A 23,099-nucleotide genomic window follows, 5' to 3' on the forward strand; every position below is an offset into this window, starting at 1 on the left:
TATGCTGAACACCTAGACATCTGTGGAAAAGGCTATGCGGGGTGCAAGCTCCCCCTTGGAACTGTGGTTCCCAACAATTTTGCATTCTTATTTAGAGCACACACTGCCTTTAGCACTTAGAAAACTCTTTAGTCATTTTCTTTGTATTTATGAAAATATCTCCATGGAGGGAAGAGCTTAGACATGTTCACATCTGCTGTGAAAACCTGTCCCCTGAGCACAAGAGCCCTAACTCTCTTGATCAGAGTGTCTAAGAAGTCTGCAAAAGACTCTTATGATACCCTTTAAGAGAACATTTTCTTATAGAAGCAGTGGCTGGGGAGGGTCATTAGACCCTCACCCATGATTCCAGCCACTCTCTCTGTCCTCATACAGTCTCTCTGTAATTCTGGCAGTTGGCACCAGGTCCTTCGAGGTGCTAGATTATACATGGGGTGAACAGTTACATATATACAGTAAGGGGGAAGTCTTCATCCATGATTTGGGAGAGCATTTTGGTAACACAGCTGCTTTCTAAGTAACCTTGTTAGTAACCCCTCGCCTCTACTCCTGTAAATGAGCCAGATACACTCACTGGTCAGTCAACGTGGACTCTGTAAAATCGTTTCTCTTTTCTTTCATTCCTCCCGTTTGTGGGGTGTGTAGATGCTTGTTCATGTCTCACACAGAAAATTGAACACAACATTCCACGTGTCCTTCATGATCGTCTCCTTTAGTGTTCAAGCTAATGGTTTCTCCAGTCATCTCCTGTAGAGACATCTCTTTTGATGTTTCTTCTCTTTTCACCTTTCCTTCCCCGAGGCACACGGATTAATCATGAGCCAAATACAATATGTTAGTTAGTTTCTATTGGTGGGATAAAGGCCATGAACAAAAATAATTCGAGGAGGAAAAGGTTTGTTTGGCTTACGTATTCCGAGTCACAGTTCATTGGGGAAGTGAAGGCAAGAACTCCTGGTAGGAACCCTAAAGCAGGAACTGAAGCGGAAGTCATATATGAGTGCCGCTTCCTATCTTGTTCCCCATGGGGTGCTCAGCTTGCTTTCTTATACAACCCAAGATGATTAGCCCAGGGGTAGCCCCACCCATAGTGGGCTGGTCCCTCCTACATCCATCATTAATTAAGAAAATATCCTATACAGATATGAAAGCAAGGAAAGAGATATCTTGATTGAGGTAGCCATTATGGGGTTAGCAAGAAACCTGGCTCCAGAAAAATTCTCAGGAATCCACAAGGATGACCACAGCTAAGACCCTAATCAACAGAGGAGAGGGTGCCTGTACTGGCCTTGCCCTGTCGTCAGACTGATGATTATCTTAAACATCACTATAGAACCTTTGTCCTACAACAGATGGAAACAGAGGCAGTGACCCACATCAGAGCACCAGACTGAGCTTCTAGTTGAAGAGTAGAAGGAATGAGAATATGAGCAAAGAGGACAAGACCATGAAGGGTTCATCCACTGAAACAGTCTTCTTGAGCTAATTGAAGCTCACCAACTCCAGCTGGACTGGGAAGGAACAAGCATAGGACCAAACTAGTCCCTCTGGATGTTGTATGGCTGACAGTTGTATGGCTGGGGCAGACTGAGGGGCCACTGGCAATGGCAGTGGGATTTATCTCTAATGCGTGTACTGACTTTTTGGGATCCTCTTCTCTTTGGATGTATACCTTGCTCAGCATAGATGTAGTAGGGAGGACCTTGGACTCTCCACAAAGCAAAGTGCCTTACCCTCTCTTAGGATTAGAGGGGGATGGGGTGGGAGGGTGTGTGGAGGGAATGGGAGGAGGAGATGGAGTGGGAATATGGATTGGTATTTTTTTAAATATTTATTTATTTACTACGTATACAATATTCTGTCATGCCTGCAGGCCAGAAGAGGGCACCAGACCCCATTACAGATGGTTGTGAGCCACCATGTGGTTGCTGGGAATTGAACTCAGGACCTTTGAAAGAGCAAGCAATGCTTTTAACCTCTGAGCCATCTCTCCAGCCCTGGATTGCTATTTTTTTTAAAAAAAAAAATCTAATAATAATAAAAAAGAAAATGCGCTATAAACTTGCCTATAGGCAATCTCAACCAGGTTGGACACTGACCCAATTTTGATTTCCAAAACATTTTATTTTTACAAGATGAAGCAGCAAGGATCCTCTTTAATGCATTTGTACAAAATAACATACAGTTGTATAACCTCAAAGATAAGAAGCCTTGTTTCTCTTCAGAATCATCCGTGGTATACCCCTTTCTTGGCTCCAGGTTCTCAAACATGGCTGGAACTCCCGATCAGAGCTCAGCATGCTCTCTGTGCATTGCCCTCTCTGCTGCCTCCTTGGCCCTGAGTTCAGTCCAAAAAACCACTTCCACGTCTTTCAGTCTGTGGGCTGCCTGGATCGAGGTGCCAAGCTTCATGTAGCCTTCCTTCTGATCATATTCTGGCCAATGGGGCAGCCCTCTTCCATTAGGGTTCCTGTGAACAGAATTTGAAAAAAAAAAAAAAAGAAATTCAACAAAGCAACTGAGCTGTCCCCATGATGCCCCAAGATTGGCGAGGATGCCTTGGTTTCTATCTGCCGAGAGCCTCCCTCCACACCTGTGCCCTTCTCCACCTCCGGGGACAGCTGTGCATGTTTAGAAATTTCCTCCTATTATTTAGAACTTCACTCTCCTCTGAGACCTCATGTATTGAAGGCTGATGCTCCGCTAGTGGTTCTGTACGGCTAATGGAGGAATTAAGAGGTGTCCCTACTTGGAAGAGGCGGGTCCCCGACAGCCTGCTTTGCACCACTTGGGCCTCCACCCCTCCATCTCACTGCTTCCTGACTGCCAAGAAAATGAGGTCTGGTTCCCACTTAATATCCCTTCTCCACCACATTCCTCTTAGTCACAGGCTCAAAGGGAAAATCTCCAAGAGCCCCAATAAAATCTTCATCGGCTAAGTTGACGAACCTCAGGTATTTTGCTTCAGCAATTGAAAGATGACAACACAAAATTATTACTTATGAGTATTACTAAGGAGTGGAGCTTTGTGTGCTTAACTCAACGACGTGGCAGAGCTTTGTGTGCTTAACTCAACGACGTGGCTCTGAAGAATTTTTTCCACTCATTTGTGGAGGAGTTTGGAAATGTTTGGAGTGGGCTGCAGGGAATGCAGACTGCAGTGAGTGAGGCATATGGGGAGTTCCAGCAGGCTCCACTAGGAACAAGAGAAGCGAAGCCCATGATGGCTCAGATGAGAAGGAAGCCTCTAAAGGGGGTCTGGGTTAGAGTCCATTCGTTCTCCAGTTGGGTAACAAATTTGCCTATATTTGTCTGGTCTGATATTTTATGGGGACCTGAGTTTAATGATGATAAAGCATTTATTGGTAATGGAAATTCAAGGGTAGCATAGCATACAGGGTAGTATAGAGGGTTTTTGTTTCATTTTGTTTCATTTTAAATCATATTTACAATGAGATTCAGAAGCAAAAACTATAGCATGAGGATTAAAAAAACTCAATCTTGCCAAAAACTAAAATTAAAACCATGAAAAACAGCCCACTCAGCACCACGACAAAGGATGTGAGTTAGCTTGAGTACAAGGAGAATGTGAACGGTAGAGAGTACTTCATTAGGAGAAGCCATCGTTCACGCCCCAGATCCATACGAAAGCTGCCTAGAGGTTTACATCTCAGGAGTTCGTCCGAGCACGAAGTTCAGAGACTTGAAATAACTGAAAAGCCTCTCTGGTTTCACCCTAGTCCTGACTCTTCAGCCATCTTTGCCCTTGCCTTTCTCTTTGTCATTCATACTTGAGCTCTTTCTTGGCTTCCAGAGCACAACCATCATAGGCAGAAGGCTGTAAAGGTATAAGCTTGTTCCAAGGATGTTGCTTTGAGAAAGTATTGCTAGATGCCCCTGCCTACAGGGTGCCCTGAAGAATAAATGCTCTGGTATTTGTGTCCTTATCCAGACACTCAGAGGCTATAGCAGCTGATGGCTCATAGAGCCGGGTGACATCTGAAGCAGAGGTAAATCTTGGTGCTATCTGTGTGGGTGTGGTTTTGCAGGCATGAAGAATACAAGGGCAATGGGGTCAAGGCTTCTACAAAGATTGCAAATGAAAGAACTGGAGGTCAGTGTGTGTGTGTGTGTGTGTGTGTGTGTGTGTGTGTGTAAGGTTTGAACCCCTGCTGAGGACGATAAAAGCATGAGGCTTCACTCTGAGAGTGATGCTGATGTTGCCATGGAGACTACTAGTTAGAAGTGCCAGAACCCGGACCTCTTCCCTAGGATCTGTTTAAGACATGAGCACAACCCCCACGTGGGAGGCCCTTGGGGCTGAAGGAAGCAAGACTTTGGGGAAAGGACTTCTAGGCCTTTCAGAACCCAAACCAACCAACAGATTTCTGGTTGCTTGACTTGGAGCCTTAGGGATTAAGCCTATTGTGCTTGATCAACAGGTGAAAGTGCACCTGGCGCATGGTGGGAACTCAAGAAGGGAAAAGTAGTTGGAGGAAGTTGATCCTGAGGGACATGCCCCATGAGTTCTGTGACCTACTTTTTTCCTCTCTTTCCTGCCTGACTGCCAGCCAGCGAGATGGAGAAAGGAAGGGATTTAGCTATCACCTTATCCCACCATGTTCCAGACTGACAACCAACCAGAACAAGTAGGTCAAATGACCAACAATTGAACCCTCTGAATCTGTGAGTCAACCTGAATACCACCCCCATTACGCTGAACCATCTCAGAAGTCCCCTCCCAGCTACAAACCTGATTACTCTGTCTTTGTTAAGAGAGTCACAGGGACTGGAGGTTGACCACACAAACACTAGAAAACACTCCTCCCAACCAATATAGCAACATCACACTCAGACCCGTCCCATCTTTGCCACCGGCCTCACCCATTGCGAGCAAAGTTGGCCCAGAATTTCATCACCGTCTTGCTGAGATTGGTCTCCTCTTCTGAGGCGCCATCTGTGGGGAAGAAAGAATAAGCTTCAGCTGCTCACTGAGTGGCTTCTGAGTTTAGCAGCTGCACCACAGAAGTGACGGTATTAGAAATTCAAAGTCTTGACCCTTACCAAGTTAAAAATCTATCCTTTAAGAATAAGATGGTTAAGAGACTTGAACTTAGAGTGGCTCCCAGGTGCCCAAGGCGATGTCCCCAGTTAGTCCCTTGGGAAGCTGAGGATAGGGAACCTGAAATGACCCTATCCTATAGGAATACTGACGAATATCTTGCATATCACCATAAAACCTTCATCTGGTGATAGATGGAGATAGAGACAGAGACCCACACTGGAGCACTGGAATGAGCTCCCAAGGTCCCAATGAGGAGCAGAAGGAGGGAGAACACGAGCAAGGATGTCAGGACCACGAGGGGTGCACTCACCCACTGAGACAGTGGGGTTGATCTATTAGGGAGCTCACCAAGGCCAGCTGGACTGTGACTGAAAAAGCATGGGATAAAACCGGACTCTCTGATCATGGCGAACAATGAGGGCTGATGAGAAGCCAAGGACAATGGCACGGGGTTTTGATCCTACTTCATGTTCTGGCTTGGTGAGAGCCTAGCCGTTTGGATGCTCACCTTCCTAGACATGGACGGAGGGGGGAGGACCTTGGACTTTCCACAGGGCAGGGAACCCTGACTGCTCTTTGGACTGGAGAGGGAGGGGGAGAGGAGAGGGGGGAGGGGGAGAAGGGTGGGAGGAGGGGGAGGGAAATGGGAGGCTGGGAGGAGGCGGAAACTTTTTTTTTCCTTTTCTCAATAAAAAAATAAAAAAAATTAAAAAAAGAATAAGATGGTTAATAATCTACACTTCAAGTTAGTAATCGCTTTCCATACGCTGGCTTCCTTAGTCACCTGTGCTCATATGGCTGATCCAAACACAACTCTGCGCAGGCTATCAAGCCAGGGCCCAAATCCGGGCCTCTGATTGCCAAGGCCACAGGCAGCAGCAAAGAGACATTACCTTTTAAAAACGGAGATCCAAATACTGAGAAGAGTTCATCACCGTGGTCTCCTATCACTGCCTTGGGTCTCATGTTTGATACAAAGCTTGGGCGATACTCAAACTCATACATGTAGGTGGGAGCCCCAGCATCTGCGGAGACATGGATTCGGATAGAGTTCCCTCTGCCCACTATACACTACTGTGTGGAGCTAAGGCTTCAAACTGCATGGAGGTTCCAGTTAGGGGAGAAACATTTCAGGGAAGGGCTTTCTCAGGGCTGCACAACTAGCCGACTTGGAATAAAGGCAGTAAAAGCCGCAGATACACATACAAATGAACAAGGATCTCTTTTATTTCAAGTTTGTGTTTCATACCCCGCTTCCTCCTTGCTCAGAGAGTATTAAGTTCTTAAGATGGCGAGATGGCACCAAAGAGAGGTGAGTTAAGGGAGAAAGAACTTGTCTCCAGCCCACCCTCCTCTCCTCTGCTTTCTTTCTCACCACCAGCATGTCCTGTCCATGTATGAAGATGCCAGTTCTTTTGCTGACAGAACCATGTGGCTGCCAACTATTGCTTCTTATGGTCCATCCCGTTCCATTCTCCCAACCTTGGAAATGCCGCCCTTTGCAGCATTCACAAGGAGGAGGGGAGACAGTCCTACAGCAGAGGCAAAAGTGCCAGGTCCCATAGCAGGAAAGTGGGGAGATTTTGGAGCCTTGACTCTATGTATATAGTGAGAAATTTGAAAAAAAAAAATATGAAAAAAGGAAAAAATGCTTAGCTGTAAGAAAGTGTCTTCTATATCACAGCATAATCCTTTGCATCTCCACACATTTGTGATCATCGTATGTACATTTCATGCACTACTATCATTGTTCACAGATTAAGTTACAGATTCACAAGTTAAAACGTTATTTATATTGTTGTGTGTATGTGTGGTGGTTGTATGTGGGTGTACATGTGCCACCTCGTATGTGAAGGACAGTGGATGATTCTGATTTGAATTAATGGGAGCCGTAGAATTCAAACTCATTTGTGCAACAAATGTTTTGCCCACTGAGTCCCTGCAAAGGCTTAAAGTGATTTACAGCATAGGGCGGACAATAATCTGTCTCATTTCCTCTCACAGAGTTCATCCCTGCGACCACAGGGGCGGTTCACCTGAGCAGTGGAAATCACCGAGGGAAAAGTACGTGACTTTGGTCTGTGCTCCAATCCTGTGAGCAACACAGGGAAACAAATGGGATGTCAGCCAACCTAAGGGTTCCTCATGCCAAGGAAAATCACGAGCAATGCATACAGACAATGCACGGGCTGGGAAAATGTTTGTAAGCTGTACCTGTGATGAGTGTCTATTTAAATGTATACATAAGGGCTGGCAAGAAGGTTCAGCAGTTCAAGCTAGTTGCTGTCAAGCCCCATGACTGTATTCAATCCCTAGAGGCCATATGGGGACAGGGGAACACCCACTCCCACAATTGTCCTCTGACCTCCACAGGCATGCTATGGCATGTGTGCACCTGTACAAGCACACGTAGAAAAAAAAGTGAAGAATGCGTATAAGGAGCTCAAACACTGTCTAGTGACAAACAGACAAACAGATAAATACAAAATAATCAATAAAACAAGAAAGGCGAAGAGGGCCCAGCAGACATTTCTTAAAAGAAGACTTACAGGCTCAGATTGAAGAAGGCGCAGGGAACACGTGACGTTGTCACCTAGACCAGCTCAGGGGTGAGTCAGTGGAACAGCCTAGGCCCTATGAGGTTGAGAAAGCCTGGACCAGTGCTGAGCTACATGGGAACCCAACGCTGCCAGACTCAGAGCTCTTGTCAGCACCCAGAGGACACAGATTGGTTACACAGACCTATGAAGCCTACCAGGTTTCTGTCCTACCTGAGAAAGCTGATATAAAAAACATTCCTATTGGTGGGATGAATCGTTCTCTTCCCCCAGTGAGGGAGAAATCGGTCCAGTCTTCAGGTTATTTGTGCATGGTGTGTGTGCATGTATGTGTGTGTGTGCACGCATGTGTGCACAAAAGCCCAGGTGTGTGGTGTTTGCTTGTTTCTTACCTGACTTTTTTGAGTTGGGTTTGATTAGTTTTATTTCACTTTTTATCCTTGCCGTTTTTTTTTTTTTACATTCATCGTTAAGCACTATGTTATGCCTTCTGTCTCACCAGAATAGGTCTTCTTGCCTGTCCCTCAGTTTATAGCCACAAACCCTCCCATCCTTCACTTCCGTATCCAGTGTAGTCTCCTCCCACCTCCCATATTTCTATCTCGTATACCCCCGCCTGACTCATGTGTCCCTCCCTTTCCCATTCACCATTCCTCCTTTTAGTCAAGAGTTAACAATGGTATCCTTTACATAATTCGCAAGCCACACCTTTCCTCAACCAGTCCCCAGCCCATGGCCTCTGAATCTAAATGGGAATAAAAGAGCTAGGTATTGGGGTCTCCAATAGCTCGGCTAATGTGTGATATTGGAAATGACAATTCAATGCCCCAAGTTAAAGCTCGTGGGAAGCTTCATGGATAATCCAGATCACAAGGAAGACAGAGTATCAGGGTTTGAAGACAAGCTAGAGGAACCGAAACACTCAGTTAAGATCAATAATAAATTTTCAAAAATTCCATAAACAGACCTGGGGCATGGATGGATGGAGATCCTGAGAGTTTGGGGGCTTCAAGAAAAGAGAAGATCTATGAATTATAAAAATAAGGAAAAGATTTCCATGCACAGAGTACAGAAAATATTTTCAATAAAAACATAGAAGGAATATCCGAGGTCTAGAGAAAGAGGTGCCTGTCCATGTACAGGAGTCCTAGAGGACACCAAATTGAGGGAATGCTAAAGGAGCCCTTCACGCCCTATTCTAGTTAAAACACTAAAAAAAAAAAATAAATAAAGGGGAGTGGAAGATGCCAGAGAGAAGCCAGGTAACACATAAAGGGAGGCCAGGGGGGGTCTTATAGCTGATTACTTAACAGAATCTTTTCAATTCAAAAGAGCTTGGAAAGGTGTTTGTCCAGTTCTGAAAGACCAGAATTGCAAATTCAACTATCATCTCTTTTTTTTATGGTAATAAAAATAAGTCTTTTTTTCTTTTTCTTTTTTTTTCTGTTTATTTATTTATTAAAGATTTCTGTCTCTTCCCCGCCACCGCCTCCCATTTCCCTCCCCCTCCCCCAACTAAGTCCCCCTCCCTTGTTAGCCCAAAGAGCTATCAGGGTTCCCTGCCCTGTGGGAAGTCCAAGGACCACCCACCTCCATCCTGGCCTGGGTCTGAAAAAGCCTAGGATAAAACCGGACTCGCTGAACATAGCGAACAATGAGGACTACTGAGAACTCAAGAACAAGGGCAATGGGTTTTTGATCCTACTGCACGTACTGGCTTTGTGGAAGCCTAGGCAGTTTGGATGCTCACCAACTATCATCTCTTAAAGGGGAACCAGAACCTTTCTACTACGAAAGCAGGCTAAAGGAGCAAACAAGCACTGAACTACTTCCGCAAAGGGCCCTTGGAGGAGTACTTAAGACCGAAGAGAACGATAAACACATCGACGAGGCCCCTGGGAAAAAACGATAGCAGCACAGTCAGCAAATGCAGAACAAAGCAGGATCACAGATCCAGCGGTGAGCAGCGATACACACTGTGATAGTAGCACTTTTGCTCCTTGTTATCAAAGCAAAAAGATGGCACTAGCAGATGGTTTAAGAAAGCAAGATCCCCATGGTAGAGGGTAGAAGAGGATGGGAGAGGAAGGGAGGGGAGCAGAGAAAAATGTATAGCTCAATAAAATCAATTTTAAAAAGCAAGATCCACCTTTTTGCTGCCTCCAGGAAAACCCACCTCCTGTCAAGACAGACAGTACTTCCGGGTAAAAGCGTGGGGGAGAAAAACATTTTAAGCAACTGGAACCAGGAAAGCAAAAAGCATAGCTATTCTGCTATCAGACAAAATAGACTTCAAACCGAAGTGAAGCAAAGAGAGAAAAAACAGGTCATACTGATGAGGGACAGTCTACTAGGAGGACGTTTCTGTTCTAAGCATTTGTGTCCAAAACAAGTGCACCCAGTTCCTAAAACAAATTCTATTAGATCTAAGCTAATAGGCAACTTTAATACCCCACTCTCACTGATGGACAGGTCATCTGGAAAAAGGAATATCAGACAGAGACATATTAGAGTCAAATGAAATCAGAAATAGATCAACAAGACACTCAGAGGCATTCTACCCAAACACTTCAGAAAAAAAATTCTTGGCAGTTTGCGGAATTTTTACTAAATAGCATATAGATATGGATGCAAATCAAGTACCCATAAATGTAAGAAAGTTGAAGTAACTTACTGTATATCTCCTAACAGTGGAATAAATCTAGGAATCAAAAGCAAGAAAAACTCCAGAGAATGCACAAACCTGCAGAAGTTAAACCACACACTAATTAATGGTGTTGAAGAACTCCAGGAAAATTTAAAAAAATTCCTAGAACTGAATAAATAGATGAGGCCACAATATACCAGTGCCTGCTGGATAAAATGAAGACAGTCCTAAGAGGAAAGTCCTTAAGCTTTCTCAGTGCCTACATTAAACAATCAGAGGAGGGACTGTCTTGCTGCACACACCTGATGACCTGCGTTCAATCTCTAGACCCCATGTAAGGTGGAAGCAAAGAACTCTTTGTCCTGTGGCCTACATAAGCACATCATGGCTGTGTACCTACACCCACGCTACTAAGTCCTGCCTCTTTCCATTTTGGTCCTTAGCATGATCTGCTATTGTCAACCTCCCAAGATTTCCCAATGACCCCTCTTCCCATAGTGGGATTCTAGTTCCACTTGCCACCATACCTTCAGCAAGAGAGCATCTGCAACAGAAACTGCTGGTGCCTTTTAATGGTTATTCTCAACTGTCACCTCAGTTAAACTAAGATATACCTTGATTTGTCAGGGACATCTTTGGGTTTATTTGTGAAGTCATTTATAGAAACAGTTATATCATGAGGGCTCTGATCTACTAAATGATTTAATCAATTGACCAATTCAAAATTCTAACACAGCCCTGGGAGGTGGCAGAATTATGGAAGGTGGAGCCTGTTTTTGAAAGGCGTTTCCAGGTGACAAGGACCTGGTGGCTATTATATACCTTAGACAATTTCTGTCGCTACTCTACGTGGTTTTATTGCTTCCTTGTCCCTATGATGTCACAAGCTCCTCTATACTCTCCTGACATCACAGACTGAATCCTCAGAGACTCTAAGCCAAAGCAGACCTTTGTTTCTTAGGTGGTGTGTGTCAGGCTCTCTGTTACAGCACTGAGCAAAGTTACTCTGAAAGTTACTTAACTGTAGCCCTTGTTCTAGGGCAGGCCAGCCTGGCAGCCACTGCAGTACCATTAACTCTTGCTCCCCTTTCCCATCCTGGTTGTTAGACACAGCTCTGTTCATGCTCGCAGTAGATAAAGGTGCCACAAGGCTAACAATATCTTAGAGAAGTGTTCAGTTAATTTGATGTGGCTCCTGGTGGGTTAATGCACAGCTCCCTTGACTCTCGGAAAAGAAAGCCCTAAGACGTTCCTTGTTCCCTAAAGTTCCTTGTTCTGCAGTTGTAGCTAAGACAGACACATGCTAGGCAGCTCTCCAGATTAGCGACCATCTTTTCTCTGCGTCACTTTCTTACCTGCCAATGGTGTTTTCTGGGATTCTTTTCTAAGTTAAACTGCATGTGCACCCTTTTCTCATAGATCCTTACTAGTAGAAAAGGCAAAACAACCTTGCAGGTCATATGGTATCAATTTTGCGTCTTGGTCTCAACAGATTTCATTGCTATCTATATCAAGAGGTGGGCAGGCCAGAGACCTAGCAGGTGAACTTATATCCACCCCCCCATCCAACACCTGGAACTCACCTCTGTGGCCACGAGACACCATCACTGATGGGATGTTGAATATCACATCTGCAAATATGTCTAGGAACGTGTTTTTCTTTTTGGCAGGGTCGTCTGTCCGTTCTAAATACTTATCAGTAGCCACTTGAATCAGATTCTCAGGAATTTTCTGAAATGAATCAGAAAGTGACCATCCAACCAGGTGAGAATGAGGACTTCTACAGTCAGTTAAGAAGGCTTCTCTGATTCTAAACTACTTTAATGCTCACCGAACCCTCCTCGTGTTGCTCACAGGAGACTGGAATAAACAAACTATCTAGATTCGCTTTCTCTTTAAAAATGTTGTTGATTAACTTTTTAAAATTATTTTAATTAATTATTCTGTGGGTTCGGGTATCCAAGTCATATATTATTACTGTCCCACTGGCTTTGGCAGAAGAGACCCATGTGCATTAAGAGACCTCATAGATTAAAAACTGTTCTCCAGTGAATGCTCTCTTCAGCTGTCCCTACAGAAAAAAAAGTGTCATCTTTTTTCTTGCTCCTGGTCTTTTAGAGAAAAGTAATTTCTTGGTGTTTTCCCCTATTCTCTGGGGAAAAGGCATTTATATCCTCACAATGAAGTTCAGAATTAACATGTCTTAAAAAATGAAATGAAAAACAATATGGGTCATATGATTTGCTAGTTAGTAATTTTTCTTTAAATTTACAGAGTCTACACTATCAATTAACCTATAAACAACAGCATCCCATGAGTCATAACAAACAAAGAACAAAAATTCTCTTTTTTGGTGTTTTAAAACAGGTTTTCTCTAAATAACAGTTCTGGTTGTCCTAGAAGTTGCTTTGAGACAAGGCTTGAATCGAACTCACAGAGATCTACTTGCCCCTGCCTCCTGAGTGCTGGAATTAAGGGTGCCACATCCAGCGCTAAACCCCTCCAAATTTTTTAACTGACTTGGTGTCCACCTATCTTATTTGTATCCTAAGAACTCCATGAGGAAGTCTTGTGCCTCCAGGCCCGAGCTGCACTGGTCTTTGTTTCTGATGATCTCCATGGTCTTGGTGTTGCTGGCTTTAAATAAATCTTTTCCTCTAAAACTTATTCTGAACTCGATGGGATTTTGATGGGAGAGTCACAAGTATGGGTTCAGCATACTGGGACGGTAAAGTGGAAAAATCAAAACCATAGGAACTTAAACTTGGGTTTTCCACCATCAACTTAGTCTGCTATTAGAGAAGGTCCCCAACCTTCTTTCTTTCTCAACTATTTCCCATGATCCCCTACAGCCTTACAAGTATTGGGTAGAACTGCCACAAGAGGGATTTGGCCGTCTTCTGGTCCAGTTTGTTTTCAGAGAGTTGATGCCCCATAAGCTGTTAAACAGATGATTAAGCATTAATAATCATGGAGAAGTAACAAAAGCAAAAAAAAAAAAAAAAAAAGGCCAATGAAGCAAACCTAAATGGAATAAGGTAGAATATGGGGGGACTTGGCAGACATGGGAGTTTAAGGGTTTGAGGAATAAATTTAACAAAACCCATGGGCACATATGAATGAATACAAGCAACACAGAGAGGGCCCTTGAAGGTGTTGATCACATCAAGATCACATGTTCCTTTAGGCAGTGAGGGAGCATTTACACTGTGGTCATATAGAAATCAAGCGCTCAGGGATGCTGGGCACAGGCCACACACTCCCAGAGTCGGGTGGCAGGGGAAACAACACTTAGCATTATGTCTGTGTGTCTGCATTCCTGTGATGCTCTGTGAAGTCCGCATGAAAGCTGAAGAACTCTGGGATGTGCTTACCACATCCAAGTTTGTACTCAGAGCAATGGTCTGGCTTTAGTGTGTCTTCAAGTACTGAAAGCCACATCCCAGGCTGATACCAGGGCCCTAAAATGTCTGCTTGAGAGAGCTCCGCACTGCCAATAGAAAGTTTGGTGGTGGGCATACAGGAGCCTGAGCCCCTCTTGAGTAGTTTCTTTAGAAAGCCTGCAATCACTGATGGCTCCTCTGCCCCACGTGATGTAAACTGGCACTCTAAAGGGCCTCACCAGGGACTCTCAGTGCAAATTTACTTGGAAAGTTTTAGGTTTCTTTGAAATATAGTTAATCTGGGTGCATAATCCTTGATCAGGGCAGGGAGGAAGATGCTCGATCCCCTCTGGAGTGCATGTAAGCGGTCTATACATTCTCACCATTGGAAGGATCCAGCCAAACTCTTGCTTGTTGGTGCCCACCATGTAGGGGACAGTGTTGAAGCTCTTCTCAGCCAGGATCTCTTCTGGAGTCTTTGGCAGGAACACTCCATCAACCACAGTAGGGAGGAAGGGATAGGTCTAGAGAAGACAGAAGGGTAGCCTCTGCTGTCTTCCTGCCCTGTTACATCCAGTGCCCTCTCTGGCTGTCTAACGGCTTGGCCAGCACAAGGACTCCTGTGTCTATGGCCACAGAAACCCAGTGTCTTAACAGGACTAAGTCTAGGACCTCTAAGGGGCTGGCACTGGCCAGATGATGGTGGTAGAAAGATAAGGAGGCCAATTTTTCATCCCAAGCAGAATATATACTGCACAGAAATGTGTGTCAAAGGTCAGGCTAGATATTGAATCTAAAATACCCATTTATATGCTAGCTTGGGTTAATTATTATAGATAAGATTATAAAGTTGCTGAAAGCATTGAACTAGCAAAGGACGAGGCATTTTTTTCCAAGGGGAGTTTGAGAATTAGTTCCTGGGAGCCTCTGGTCACAATTTTTTATCATTCACCTTTTATGAGTCAGTTTCTATTTAGTGACACCTTATGTAATCTCCTGTCTTATAATTATTAGGTAAAAATTGAATTCAATTATGAAAAAGCACTGTTTGGGGAAAGGCTTAACATGCTTCTGATCCTAGTTCAGGTGAGTATGCATTTGCTTTCTGTCTCACAGTCCTGCTTTCTACTATGCCCTTCTTTTCCTTTCCCATCCTCCCTAATCTGAACCACACCCAAGACCGCTCTCCAGAAGGACGCCCCTTCTCCCCCATCTCCTGAAAGGAATGCAAATCTCTGTTTTCTCTTTTGGATGCACGGTGATGTTGCCTCATTGATACTGAATTCAAGACCAAAAACACAACAAACTAAAGCAGAAGGGAGCTCATCGACCACATGTGTTTTCTCTGGAATGTGCCTCATGTCCACCTGTGCTTGGGGACATGGGGCAGCTCTTCATCAGTATGCTGGAAGAGCAGCTTAATCAGAGAAATTAATATAAACAGCAAATAACCGTCAAGATGTCACATTGCAAACATCATGAAGAGGTCACTTCTGAATATGGGAGAGGAGTCAAGAAGATCGAGTATTGCCTCGATTTGACTTAGATGGGGACCTGGGCATGATGTGACTTGAGCTTCTTGCTGCCCAGAACATGTGGTAAAAAAAGACCCAGCTGTGTCAAAAGGGTTGAATCGGGATTGCAAGTACATTTTAGCATGTGACTTCACGAGCAGAGAATCTATGACCAATGAAGGTAGATTGCCTGTATAAAACCTAAACCAATCCAAACCTCAGTGCTATGGGATACAAAGTCAGTGTTTAGAAGTCATTAGCTCTTTTCTCAAGATGTCTAAACTGAGACCTCATTCACTATTCAAAGAAAAGTATCACAAGTATGGAGCCATAATCAAATAGGCTGACAAAATAGAATCTGTCCTGGGCTTAACTGCTGCTGCCTTAGAAAAGCTGGGCTATGCAGAAGGCTCCGTGGAGAACTGCTCATCTGAAGGAAGATACACTGGGACACACGGAGCTTGTCATTTTCCATCTGAAGCAGGATTGGAACAATGACACTCTATATATAAGTAAAGAAAAGGCAGCATTTCCACAGGGGGAAGGGTTCTGAGCTAAGTCATGATGGTCACAGACGCCTGGGCTTGGAGCCTGCTCTGGGGCAGGGTTAGAGGTCAGAGGGCAGAGAACTTTTTCTCTCTAATATGTGGCCCATCTCTGATATTCAAAAATGTCTTCAGGTACTAGTTCCACGAAGGAAAGGTGTTTGTCTTTACTCAGCATCTGTAATTCAAAACACCAAGATTCTTATCTCTTTTGGGTCTCTAAGCAAAGTCAAGTTTTTATCAGAAGGAAGATGATATATTCTAATATGTGTTCACAGGAATAGGTCTGGTAACCTCATGAGGAATCAGAGTGAATAGAGGCCCTCAGCATCCTCCCCGCAAGCATTCTGGCTTCGTGCAACAGGTTTTGCAGCGGCTCTTCCCCTGTCTGCAACACTGTCTCCAAATTTCCTAACATCTGGCTTTCTTCCTAATCAAGACATTTTGTGTTGTCTGGATATATCAAACTAATAGCTAACTCTGTCCCCATCTCCAAAGTTATCCTCTAACTCTTTGTCTGACTACAATCTGACCCACCCCATATTTTATCTGACCTTCTGTTGTTTTCTCCCAGATCCTGGAATGGAAGAATCAAAAAAAAAGAAGAAGAAGAAGAAGAAGAAGAAGAAGAAGAAGAAGAAGAAGAAGAAGAAGAAGAAGAAGAAGAAGAAGAAGAAGAAGAAGAAGAAGAAGAAGAAGAAGAAGAAGAAGAAGAAGAAGAAGAAGAAGAAGAAGAAGAAGAAGAAGAAGGAAAGAAAGAAAGAAAGAAAAGGCACCGTGCAGCATCTGTGCCACTGCTATGCCCCAGCTGTTAAATCATCTCTTTCCAAAATGGTAAAATTTGGATGGGTGGCAAAGTCTCATTTGATCCTTACAGGGTTTTCAGGAAATCCAGTAGAAAGCCCAGAACAAGACTGTAGAGATCACACAGCTAATATCACTAAATGCCAACCCCTGCTGAGAGGTAGGGAAGAGGGAGGAGAGGGAACACACTGTTGTGGATACTAGATACTAGAAGGAGACTTCACTGGGGGTCAGACCTCTGGTCTTCCTCCCTCCCCTCTCAGGGTACACAAGGAATGACTATAATATAACAATGGAGATTTTGCATTCACAGTTAATTGGAGCCAAACACTGTTAAGACTCAACATTTGTTATTGTAGGGAAGAAAAGTTCCTTACCTCTTTTGGGTTTCCAAGTAAGTCCAGTTTTAAAAGTTTCTATAAAGATAAAGGCAGAAGATGTGTTAAAGGCCTTCCTTGTACAAAAGTTGGTCATTTGGACTGTGCCTCCAAGGTACCAGGATTCTCTCACCCGCAGATCTTCCCTGCCTGTGCTATCTGGGAATGAGCATAGTGTGGAACATGGTGAGGGACATCAGAAGCAAGTGGGAAAAGCCATTGGACCCCAAATCAGGACTGGTGGGGCCCTGGAGAGGATGTCTGCTGCCAGTGCCTGTGTTATTCTTCTCCCTCTTCCCATACTTGTTCCTTCTGGTAACATCGCCTCAAGTTTCCGCAAGAAAACAGTGGGATGATGGGAAAGTCATGGTAGGAAGTGGGTGATCTCAAGAGAGCTGGGGTTGGATGTGAGATGGATGAGAAGGACAGGTTGTTTCTCTCTCCCTCATTTCCCAATTCAAGATTTCAGATATTTGTGTGTAAGACCATGTCCCTGAATGTAGAGCCATTCAAGAATGCCTATAGATAGGGTGGTGTCCATGCAAGAGAGTCCTACACATCCATTGCGACATTTGGGAAAGAGATGGTTCCTAAGCAAATAAAATATAAGGTTAGAGTTTTATTATCTTTCCCTTCACTAAGAGACATAATTATCTGGATAGAAGATAATAAAGAACGGAGAGCTGAGACGTAGAGACAGGCAGATTCTCAGTGATGTCTTTGTAAACTCTGGTACCAGCCATGTCTTAAAGTCTCTATCCAGAACAGCTCAGTTACCTGAAGATTCTGTTACAACCATCCTTCTTTTCTAATCTAGAATCCTTGCACCAGAAAATCCTGATGCCCACAAGCTCGATGGCACTCCTCTAGCCCACTCTTTTCTCTGCTGTGGTCACCAAGATTGTGTGGTCATAATGCCAAGGCAGAGAAGCATAGGAAATAGTTTAACAACCTGTGACTTTGCTTGGCTTGGGCTATGGATGCATGCCTCTTCTAACTCCATGCACATGGCAACCTAGGGTTCTCACTTACAGGTACTTGGTGCGTACACTTCTCATCTAACAACATAACTGCAATTGATTGGCAGCCTAGGACCCCCACCTTCATTAAACTGGCTGCAGACATATACCACTCAAAACAACAGAATGCATCTTTTCTATCCCTAACCACTATAAAATCTGCTCTCTTGTGGACAACTTCTATTCAAGCATATATCTCGATATAGAAAGTAGGGGTTGATTGGGCCTGAATTAGTTTTTGGTGCATATGCAATAAGATGAACTGTGCCCTTTGAGTTAACTTTTAGTAGAAACTTTCTGTGTGTCATCTTATGCTCAAACATTCTGGGCATGAATATAATAAAAGTCACATGCTTCATGGGATGGGACATGCACTGTAACAAATGGCATACATAGTCTAAGCCTACCAATCAAAACGGGGAAGCACCCACACTATGTCTCTTAGCAACTGACCTCTTTCTTTTGGTTCTCATGAAAGAAAGTCCCAAACATCCTGTGGAACCCTTAAGTACACTCACTGATGGGGTTCATTGTCACTCTTGACAATGTATTTCTTTCTGATCTACGTTACTCTTTCACCTTTGAAAAATTCCCTTTCTTGCTACTATGAAATCTGTGAGGGGCCGCATTTCAATTCTTTGAATAAGAGTCTAATAACTTGGACACAGCCATACAGATCTCAACAACTGGTAAGACTACTACGCTGTGGTATCCCCTCCATGGAGAAGTATCTGAGAAGACTGCTACCGTGTATGACATGCCTCTATCAGTGAAGGGAATGCTGTGTATATGTTTGAGCATGTGTGCATATATGCTGGAGCAATGGATAATCACAGGAGCGCTTCCTTAAGATCTCAGATCATCTTGAGGTGTCCTTGAATTTTAGGCCTCCTGGGTTTTCCTAAGTCAACATCTATTTCTGAATAGTTTGGCTCTCTTGTATCACACAGATAATGTTTGAAATATTTTCTTTCTTCTAGTATTAGAATATAGCTATCTAAATTTTTTGAACATCTTTTCTTCTTTTTATGAACTTCATGACCAAAGTAACCAAGGCCATATTTATTCAAACCATGGAGAAACAGGGAAAGACCTGCCAGGGTTTGCCCAGGAGTACCTGGAAGGTCCATTGTCCAGACAGAGAGGCCAAGAGCTCAGGTGATTCCTGTGCTTATTTATATTAGCATTCCCCAACCGGGGTGGTAGTTCTTATGACCTTGCATGCTATTTTTCTCTGGATGTTTGTTCTGCTATGTTTTCTTATGATGGAATATTCCCATGACTGCTCATAAGTCCTCAAATGTCCCTTCTCCAAGAACTATTCCCTATAATTCTATTCAATTATTGTCTCTCTTTACTGTCACTTTGATCTCACTTAGTACATATCTTTGAATTGCTGTGAATAGTTCTGTGTAAGATGGAACAATGTCCCACTTTTGTCTGCGTTATTTCCACATACATTGGATGAATGGATGGATGATGGCTTGGCAGGTGATAGGTAGTTTAATTGGTTGATGTGTAGGCTAGTTGATACAATTAGGACTGGAAAATATTGGGAAAAATATAGATATAAGTTGGCTGAATGGTTCATAGATTATAAAACACTGAAAAGTCAATTAATGAAAAATTAGAAATATATTACTAACTTTTGATTAAAGAATACTAACATATAGGTTGAGCTAAAGGATGAATTGATTGAAAATCGATGAACAAATGGGGAGATAGATGACTATCTTAATATTCTATTGAGGCAGAATAAGAAATTCTAGAAAATTGGGCTAGAAAATTATAAATTAGTTTCTGTATCAAATAATATTGTGATATGACATACTTCCAAAAAACATGCTTAATACTCTAAGCCCCATGAATTCAGGAGGGTGTTTACTTGCAGATCCTAAGATACACCCAAAAGCAAAAATGTTCAAAAAGTGAGCTTCCCCATGCTTGGAGGGCTGTCATACAAATTTTTATCATGCTATTATTGGAATACCTTTAGCATATGAGTTATTTAATAATAAGAAAGGGAAACTGAAACTCACAACTAGGATCTGAGAACAACAGATTTGAAAGGCAAGGAACTGTTCCGTGCAGTTTGTCCAGGACAAGAGGACAGCTGAGCAGATGAAGATTAGAGTCAAGCACATAGAGTGATGGCCACTGGATTGTAGAATGGATATACTTACCATTCTTTGTGAGGTCTCCATGAGTTCTTCCTCTGTCTTCTGGCGCAAACAATGGACCATAACAGCTGATGTGGTCGTTTCACATCCAGAAAGATTAGCAACCAGCTGCCAAAGATCACAGAAATATACACAATCCTCCAGGATTTCAGGGCTTCTGAGGAGATCATTTGTTGTGGAGGTTTCAAATATTGCTTCCTTCTCTTCTCAAATAGTTGGCTGTAGGTATGTCATAGAATCTCTTTTTGCCTCAGTTTTTCCACACGCAGGTGAGGATGATGACTGTGCCTATGTTTAAGGAGATCTGACGTATATGATGTGACGTCCATCCCAAGACTCATGCAGGATCTCAGGGATCCACACAGTATTATTCACACAAAGGGGCCTTGGACCCTGCACAGTGTGGTGCAGACGGGGTCATAGCAGTCTGCCCATTCTCACTTCAGGCATCCACTGAGCATTTAAGATGAACCCCATGGAAAGGAAAATCCCCGAGGACCCCAGAAAAGCAAAGGACACAGATGCTGTTCAGAGTGGTACGTACCTCAGCAATGGGCTTGACATTTTCTGTAAACAGAGCAGCAGTGAGGGCCACACCACTCTGGGAAATGGCCCTGTGGAAGAGGTTCTTGGCCAGAGGAGAAAGCACCTGGAAGGGGAGAGAAGAAGAGGAGGATATATGCTTGCCAAGGTGGTCAGTTACTCTTTAATGTGTCCTCCAGCTGCTCCTCTGCCCTGGCCATTCCTCTGTGGACATGGCAGATGACATGTCTCCTGGTCTGCTTCCCTGACATCTCTTTGGTTTGATATCCCCAAGAGAACATCAGTGGGATGGAAAAGAGACCAGAGTAAGAGACGGAGCAAGAATCACATGGCAGGTGCTCAAAAGAACACCTGGAAAGACGGCTTGTTAACTCTGCCACAGAGCCTGTCCTGTCATTTCTATTTGTCAGAATATATCTTGAGAATAAGATCGTGGAGGCCTGCAAAAAAAATTTTTAAAGTGCTTATTCTTTGTCATAGTAAAACTTGGAAACAACTCAAGATCCTAATATTACAATATTTGGCAGTAAGGATTTATTTTTACCAGGAAATATTATGCAATTATAAAAGATATTACTGAAGAAACATTTTACAGGTAGGGAAATGTTTATGTTGTATTACATATTAAAATTTATTTAGGGTAAAATAATGAAAGACCAAGTGTAGATATATATTTCAAAGGAAAAGAAAAAGGGAGAGCGATTATACATGAAATAGAAAAAAAGAGAGATTATGCATGTATGGAAGAAGTCAGATAGATAATATAGACAGCTAAATAAAATTGTGGGTTAAGATTAGAGAAATAAAAATAAAAATAGTACAGTAATAATCCCTAGGTAGCAGGGAGATCAACAACATTCTTCTTTGCGTTAATCTGTATTCTCTCTTTTCTTTGCTTATGCATCTCCCCTTCCGAGTATGAAAACAATATATGTTTGAAAAATAGAGAAAATACATTAATATTAACTTCCTACTCAGCCCCAAGGCAGTTTCTTACAGCTCACAGAACATTCTGTATATTCTCTAGATATCACTCTGGCTCAGTCTCACACACCAAGGCAATTCACAGCCCCTGTCTGTACCTGTGACCCATGTCTCTGCTCCATCCTTCCCCATTCTACCTAGCCCTCCACTCTCACACCTACTTCCCCAGGACATCCAGGTTCTTCACAGTTGGCTGCCTCCCTCTTGGACATGCAAAGATGTCAGAAGACCTCAAGGGAAGCTCCACACTATTTTTGGACCTTAAGTTTTCTTTGTGAGTAGATCTGGCTGGAAGCCAAATAAGGACACCTGATCTAACTCATGCTGGAACTCACACTCCTATTTGTACTTTTTACCATCATTACATTCCAGAAAAAGTTATATGTGTGAGTATGTAGAAACTGAAAGTTCTTGAGTCCCAGTATATGAAACTAAGCAAGTGTGTGTGTGTGTGTGTGTGTGTGTGTGTGTGTGTGTGTGAGAGAGAGAGAGAGAGAGAGAGAGAGAGAGAGAGAGAGAGACAGGATTCCCCTGTGTATGCTGTGTATACCATTGGTTAATAAAGAAACTTCCTTGAGCTTATAGCAGAGAAGGGCACAGCTAGGTAGGGAAAACTAAACTGAGTGCTGGGAGAAAGAAGGTGGAGTCAGAGAGAAGCCATGTAGTCCCACTGGAAACAGACCCCAGAACTTTACCCAGTAAGCCACAGCCTCGTGTGATACACAGATTAATAGAAATGGGTTAAATTAAGATGTAAGACTTCACTAATAAGAAGCTAGAGCTAATGGGCCAAGCAGTGATTTAATTAATACAGTTTCTGTGTGGTTATTTTGAGAGTCTGGGTGGCCAGGAAACAAACAAGTGGTCTCCAACAATGTGTGTGTGTGCATGTGCGTGTGTGTGTGTGTGTGCATGCGTGCGTGTGTGTATGTGTGTGTGTAGAAACTGAAAGTTCTTGAGTCTATGCTTGAGCTTCCCCAGGTAAAGGGCCATTGGACCTTAGGTCTCTGCCATCTGATGATGTGTTGTGAGTACATTTTGTAAGCCAAGATGCTCATGCCTGGATTGGACAGTGAATGGTTTTCAGGAGGTGCAGACACATAAACCCAGGGACACTTACAAGAGCAGAGACACAGAAACCTCCTGCTGACCCTCCAAAGATGGTTACAGAGCCTGGGTTGCCTCCAAAGTTGGCAATGTTGTCCTGGACCCAGCGCAGTGCAGCCACCTGGTCCAAGTGACCCCAGTTGCCCTTGCTGTGTTCATCTCCTGTGCTGCAAGAGAACAGATTAGTGTTTAGGCAGAGATGTCATGGCAAAGCCTCGCAAGGATCTCAAAACCTCAAACGGGCTGGGGACTGCACACTTCAGTCCTGACACAGAAGTCTAACTGGATCTCACTTGTCAACACCGCTCTATGTGGGGTTCTACGCTTGTCTTCCAGCAGCTCTGTACCAAGGGACCAGCGTGCATCCAGCACT

General features: G+C 43.5%; 1 protein-coding gene across 1 annotated transcript in view; it reads right to left on the bottom strand.

Moving 5' to 3' along the window:
- Positions 1-2,109: 2,109 nt before the first annotated feature.
- LOC126487805 (carboxylesterase 1D-like) overlaps positions 2,110-23,099 on the bottom strand; it is a 29,894-nt gene continuing 8,904 nt past the window's right edge. Inside the window, exons 5-14 of the mRNA XM_050120826.1 lie at positions 22,740-22,893; positions 20,637-20,741; positions 20,096-20,200; positions 16,894-16,932; positions 14,037-14,177; positions 13,129-13,209; positions 11,854-12,001; positions 5,959-6,090; positions 4,885-4,957; positions 2,110-2,470 (exon numbers count right to left, since the gene is read on the bottom strand). Of these exons, the coding sequence (XP_049976783.1) occupies positions 2,287-2,470; positions 4,885-4,957; positions 5,959-6,090; positions 11,854-12,001; positions 13,129-13,209; positions 14,037-14,177; positions 16,894-16,932; positions 20,096-20,200; positions 20,637-20,741; positions 22,740-22,893 (1,162 nt within the window). The 3' untranslated portion in view covers positions 2,110-2,286. The remainder of the gene's footprint in view (positions 2,471-4,884; positions 4,958-5,958; positions 6,091-11,853; positions 12,002-13,128; positions 13,210-14,036; positions 14,178-16,893; positions 16,933-20,095; positions 20,201-20,636; positions 20,742-22,739; positions 22,894-23,099) is intronic.

The sequence above is a fragment of the Alexandromys fortis genome, unplaced genomic scaffold, assembly GCF_014885135.2.
Source record: "Alexandromys fortis isolate MF-2015 unplaced genomic scaffold, M_Fortis_MF-2015_v1.1 scaffold_186, whole genome shotgun sequence".
Taxonomy (NCBI): domain Eukaryota; kingdom Metazoa; phylum Chordata; class Mammalia; order Rodentia; family Cricetidae; genus Alexandromys; species Alexandromys fortis.